We start from the raw sequence: 6,408 nt of genomic DNA, 5'->3' as shown, positions 1-6,408 counted from the left end.
TAATAATAATAATAATAATAATAGACAATAATGGTACATGATATCTTGTTTAGAATGAAAAAGATTTGGCCGTTTCGATATGCAAATAGCATTACCATAGTCAGATACAACGCAATAATATTTACTGAAGATAGTAAAAATCTGAATAAAGTTTTGAATTTTAGATTCACTACTTGGGACGAAAGTTACGTGGAGCTCGTGATGTACACGTTTGGTTTGGTGGTAAAAGTATGAAAGTATCGAAACTGTTGGAAATTGTTGCCACTGAACTAAATGTAAGTCCAAGGAATGCTGAATGTTTTTTATTACCCAAATATATAAAAATATTAAAATAGTATAGGAATTAAGTGAAAAAGTAATAATCTTGATTGTAGCAAGTGCTAGTCTTAGGCGAAGTTATTGTTCAGAAACCCCCAAAAGAATCTAGAACTGCGGTTGATGGGTACTTTTCGTTTTTTCTTTGCTCATTACTGAAGATAACAACTTCAAGGATTTTATTTCATTCAAAATTATAAGTACTGTAACCAATTTATAGGCATCACCTCGACAGCTGAAGAGTGTACTGAGAGATCTCGATAACCTGATATCAACAGCTGCTGAGGAAAATCAGCTGTTGTCAAGGCGATCATCTTTTTTACTTAAAGGTCGCTGCTCCGTGAAAAAGCGCATTGGTTATTCCTTGCAGGTATTACTTTATCCTAGCATACACGTGTTTGTTCCAACCGGAAAATTCTCCCAGATGATATCTTCTCTTCTCATGGAGATTCGGGAAATTTTGCAGGGTATCGACGAACGAAAATCTCGTTATGATGGTATAACAATCGGGTGAGTCCCCACTTAAAGCTTCGTGTCTCTTTCATAACTTTTTCCTACAAACATGATAACGATTACTAATATTATCAGGTCGTTTGAAACAGCACAAGAAGAAGGCAGATTACTTCATGAAAAATTCATCAAGGAACGACGAACGATTGATAGGCACCACTCGATCGACTTAGGTGAACTAAGTAGGCGAACCGTTGTAAAATTTGAAGTCTGAAGAAAAAGTAAACAAATGTAAAATTACTGCTTCCTTACATAATTGAACCTTCGACGAATCTATGGCATTTGAAGAAAACACGCTTCAAATTCAGGAACTAAAAATATGATTGTTAGACATGATAAGTTGATTATAGGCTTACATCCTGCTATTTCATATGCAGATTTCCTTTCAGTCATCGATAAGCTTTTTCACACATCCATTATAATATATCACCAAGTTATTATTAATTAAATCTAAAACGATTTCAAACTGGCAAACGATGTATTATGAACCGACAACAACCCAGAAAAGTTTTGCTCATAAACACATAATATAATGAATCTCATCGTAAAAATACGTATTTTTCAATTTTCTTCCTTAAATTTGTCTATAAACTGTTACAGAAACCAGAAAGATTTTCATTTTCTGTGTAGCAGATTTCCTTACTGATGGACGCAACATTACATTTAGAAAGGTATGCTCTATCAAGTTTAGGATCTTAAGAGCTGAAAAGAAAGTACGCTACTTTCTCTAGGTAGGTTATAGACTTCTTAAAATGCTGCGCATAGTAACCCAAATCATACCAAATAAGGAGGAAGAAAATTTATTACACTTTGACATCTAAGCTATTCATGACAGATCACATCTATTTTATTTCACTCTGTTACTAGGTCTTAATACTCCGATATTCAGAACTGCAGAAGAAAAGAATTAACAGCTAGAGTTTATAACATACTATTGCATATTCAAGATAATTTCGAAAAAAGTGGAATTTTATTTTAACGATTTAATACAAACAGAAGTTCAAAAGATGAAGGATCCGTCGCCTATAAGCATCACTTTTTCCTAACTTTGCTGATTTTAACTTTTGTTGAAGTCGCAACAGGAAATGTTTTCAGTGTCGCGTGCGCGGATTCTCTCAAATGAGCAAATAATTTTGTCCGAGATTCGAAAAATTCACCGCAACGATCACATGTACTTTTTTTTGAATTTATGTCTTCCGCCGCATTACTTTTAGCAATTCCTGCTCCTTCTTTACGCCTCCGAGCTGAAACTGTTTTTATTATCACTCTCCAAACAATGATTAGTGTAGAAACATTTCCTTCAACTTGATATTTTAACCCGAAATTTGAAACCAAAAATTTTATCAGTATCATCCAAAGTCACTCACTACTTTGCTTTACCAAAACGATGCAAATTTACCAAATAATCTCATTCGTCAGCCATAATACTTAACTTTATCTTCTAATGGGGTGTACGATCATAATTTTAAATTACGAAAAAATAAGTAATACAAAAAGAACGATTAAATTAGTAAAGAAGGGAGAATAAATAAGGGAGAGCTTTATCTTTCTAGTAATAATGAGCCATTAAGTTGTGCAAAATCAAATATATCATTAATGAAGCAACAGAATACAAAAATCTACAACACAAGAACCTTTATTATTAGGTTGCGATATTTTTGGAACTTCTTTGGACATTTCCAAGAATATATTTATCTCGTTAGTGTTTGCAGCATATTCCTCGCCAAGCCGCTCAGTATTACTTTTAATTAAAATTTCATTCGCTTCTTTTTCCGATGCGTTTGGTTCGTTTCTCAAATAATGCTGATTTAAAATTAGATGAAAACTAGAAGTAAAAGATAGCACAGTAAAAAAGAAATACTATTAAAGTGCAGTGCAGAAAAATTACAAGTGAAAACCAACTCGTTAGTCTTACCTATCGTCACCGTCGGCTTCATCCGAATCATTTACATCTTTTTTCCGTTCCTCTTGTTTTTGCTCTTTTGACTTCTTTTTACCTGTTTTAGCTTCCTCATTTGCAACATCTTTTTCATCAATTACTAATAAGTAAGCATCATCCTCCTTCAAATTAAAGTATTTAAACTTTGATGATTAAGAGACTTTATCCTATGCCAAAAATATCTCATGCAATATTAATTTTAATCTGAGAGGTAACACCAAATAATATGATCATATGGAGATGATACCAAATAATATAATCTTGCATAGTAATAAACTTCATCCCCAAAACTGAAAGTACTCCATACAAAATTGTATCAAAAATGAAAAGTATTTAATATGAAACCTGAATACCTTTACATGCTTCTTTAACAAAGCAACCGTATCCTTATGTTTTTTCGATCTCTTGTGGTTGTTCATTGCCTTTCTGTAATGGAATTATATATATTATCATATAAAAATTATGGAGAATTTATCTCCAGTAGAAGGAAAGAAGCATAAAAAAGTTGATTACTTACTCAGTTTTGAATGCTTTTTCACAAAACACACAATAAAAGTCCAATTCTTTCTGAAATTCCATTTCACTTCCGTCATTATTGCTTCCGAATTCCGCATCTAAAGCTTCCTCAATTTCACGCAAATTCTCCAGCTGCGACTGCCGTACTTCTTCCGATTCTTTGTATTTACCAGCTTGACTTGAAAATGAAAACAGATGAGCAATGGAAAAAAAATATGGTTAATGAAATGCTCTTTCTAATAACTTCAAAATATGAACAATATCAAGCGTTTGGATATTGCCGAATTAATCTGAAGAACTGAGAATTTTAACCAGAGTCCGAAATTACCTTAACTGTTCCAAAATCTTCAGTTTCCTGTTTTCCTCTGCCTTTTTTCTTGTTCCAACCTTCTCTCCTTTAGCTCCTTTTTGTGTGCATGAACCCGTGGATCTCGCTTTCGTATGAATGAAACCAAAGCCTTAAATGTGAACTGATATGAGTCAATAAAAGGTTTCCGTTGAATGTTTCATTTACTTTCGTAAGATAGAAAAATGTATTCTGCTTTCCTATGAATGAAAAGAACAATTGCCAACATCCTAAAACACCACACTTTAGTGAAATACGAACTAATCACAGCTCTTCAAACTATTTTAACTTTCCTTAAGATTGCTAAAACATTTTAAAACCATATGAAGATAACCCGAATTTCTTCGTTTCTTTCACGTTTGCTCGCTTCTCTCAATTTCTTGTTTTCTTTTTCCATCGCCTTGACAACGCGACGATTTGTAGCATCACGTATGTCAAATTTGTCTAACCATGCAAATGATCGGACGGTGCAAAAACTTCCCCAGAATGCATAGAACGGACCAACTATCTACAAAATGACATATTTTTATGAAAAATCGATTCTAATCTTTGTAGTAAAACACTAAAAAGGAACAAATATTCCTATGTATTGCGAAGCTATTTCTAATTTTACGGATAACTCTGTAAAAATACGACTACAAAATACAAAACGAAGTTGTAACTAAACATACATCGTCATAGGTACTGTTCTCATCACCGAAGCTTGGATATGCCTGAGGTTGTCCATCCAGAAATTCATAATCTTCAGACGCCAGGGTGTCGAAGACTTGTCTATATACAACATAAAAATTCTGCAAAAAGTTCTAGCCGAAATACATCAGACTTTATTTTATGTTAGACACTGTTCACGAGTAACTTAAAATCCAATTTATTATAAAAAAATTTCTAGAATCTTTGATATATTTCTGGGAGAATGAAGCCATAAAAAGGTACAAGTATTACATTCTGTTGTTATATTCACCTATTTTATCAAATGTATAATTAAAAATTTGCTACAGATTAAAAATATGCTGGAAATGTAATATAAATTTAAAAAAATATATATAATTAAGACAATTAAACAATTAAAAATTCGCTGAATAATTAAAAATTATAATTAGAAATTAAACTACAACTATAATTAAAAATTTGCTGCAAACAGAATGCACCGTTTGCTTCTAGAAGAGAAATTTACCTTATGATTACTTTCAAAACCGGAATAGCAAGTTGATGTGAAATAAGGGAATAAATTAAGACTGTTGTCTTCATAATGTTCGTTAATTCCTAAACAACAAATGCTCGTTTAAGATATATTTTTTTATTTATATATAAAAATATTTTGAGTGAACTGGAACAGTGACGCAACCAGAAGTTTCAACGACTCACTTTGTAATTATCTTTTAAGAGGTTAATGCATAATGTATAGTTATAGAACTTCCAGAGAAACTGCACTGCAGAACAGAAAATTTCCAGAACATAAGACGACAGTGACAGCAACAACTACCATCATGTTAATGAATATATTCAACAGTCGCCTAATTACATCAGATCGGTTTTATCTGTATACTGAACTATATTTTAACGACATAATTCCAAAATCAGCCGACCTTTATCACCATATATTATTCAAGAAACTTCGCCAACAGCTACATACTTTCATTTCCTCACAAATGGTAGTGAAGCTTATAATTAAAAAAATTCAAAGAATACAAAATAACCTCCTTTTAGAATGCTTTCTCTATGTCGATTATACCAAGCTCTTTCACGTGGATCACTCAAAATATCATAAGCTTGCTGTATTAACGCAAAGTACCTAAAAAAATCTCCCATGGGTTGAAAGAAAATGTTATAGGAAGTACGAGTATTCAAGCAAAACCATCCTCTTGAATTTATAAAGATAATTCTTATCAAAGAACTAGCCTACCAATAGTTCTACAGTTCCGCACAGTGAAACCCGGAATCTGAATTTAGAACTTTACCTAGTACATTCTTCCACATTAGTTGGATTTTTATCAGGATGCCATTTGAGAGCCAACTTTCGATAAGACTTTTTGATCGTATCATCATCAGCATTACAATCAACCTCTAATACATCATAATGACATCGCATTTCTCATACTGTTCTAGAAAACACGCTTATAAATCTCTATACTTTATTAAATCTCTATACTTTATTATTCAAAAATTTATGGAAAATTTTACAAAAGTGTTAAAATAATGCTGCTTAAATAACAATATTTTACCAATCAAGGACAGCAAATTAGTTTGAAATTTATCAGCACACATTATCATCACTGAAAAAGATGGGCAAAAACATAAATTGAAATTACAATAAATGAGGTATAAATTATTTCATAAATCAACTTACTCCTTCCATTATTATTGGAGTATAACAGACATATACCAAACAATTTCAAGCAATCTACACCCTCTGTCTTTAAAACTGATTTAATCAATAATCACAGGGACAAAATATGCGGAAAGAAAACAGTCGAAAACATTAATTACAACTGTTATAGCAATGTTACATTTGGCCAGAAACTACAAGGAAATCAGTGATTAAAAAAAAAAAAAACGGGAAGGGAAAGAATGACTGGGAATTTAAGAAACTTTAGTCCTGGCCTTAAAAGATATCGATGAGCAGTTTACAATAACTGAGCCGTCAATATTAAAAAAACTGAACAGTACAAAGCACTAAAAATTAATGAATCAGGGTGGTAATGCTACTATGGTCAGATGTATACATATTAGTAATGTAACAAGAGGAAATAAAATACATGATTATATAAAAGCAAAAAAAAAA

At 31.9% G+C, this 6,408-nt stretch overlaps 2 protein-coding genes across 2 annotated transcripts in view; one reads left to right on the top strand and one right to left on the bottom strand.

Annotated features, from left to right (window-relative positions):
• The window catches only part of LOAG_16924 (hypothetical protein), a 4,467-nt gene extending 3,370 nt beyond the window's left edge, over positions 1 to 1,097 (top strand). Inside the window, exons 6-9 of the mRNA XM_020449578.1 lie at positions 165 to 275; positions 536 to 685; positions 782 to 825; positions 904 to 1,097. Of these exons, the coding sequence (XP_020306860.1) occupies positions 165 to 275; positions 536 to 685; positions 782 to 825; positions 904 to 1,039 (441 nt within the window). The 3' untranslated portion in view covers positions 1,040 to 1,097. The remainder of the gene's footprint in view (positions 1 to 164; positions 276 to 535; positions 686 to 781; positions 826 to 903) is intronic.
• A 760-nt stretch (positions 1,098 to 1,857) lies between these two features.
• Positions 1,858 to 5,715, bottom strand: LOAG_11616 (hypothetical protein; the record flags this gene model as incomplete). Its single annotated transcript, XM_003147134.1, has 11 exons — positions 1,858 to 2,069; positions 2,460 to 2,617; positions 2,741 to 2,886; positions 3,118 to 3,190; positions 3,282 to 3,458; positions 3,668 to 3,738; positions 3,961 to 4,134; positions 4,298 to 4,417; positions 4,801 to 4,889; positions 5,324 to 5,418; positions 5,585 to 5,715. The coding sequence occupies 11 exons, from the start codon at positions 5,713 to 5,715 to the stop codon at positions 1,858 to 1,860; spliced, it is 1,446 nt and encodes a 481-aa protein (XP_003147182.1).
• Positions 5,716 to 6,408: the final 693 nt, after the last annotated feature.

Source organism: Loa loa, assembly GCF_000183805.2.
Source record: "Loa loa unplaced genomic scaffold supercont3.29, whole genome shotgun sequence".
Lineage (NCBI taxonomy): Eukaryota > Metazoa > Nematoda > Chromadorea > Rhabditida > Onchocercidae > Loa > Loa loa.
Note: the sequence above shows the minus strand (reverse complement) of the source record. Positions and strands in the feature narration are given on the sequence as shown.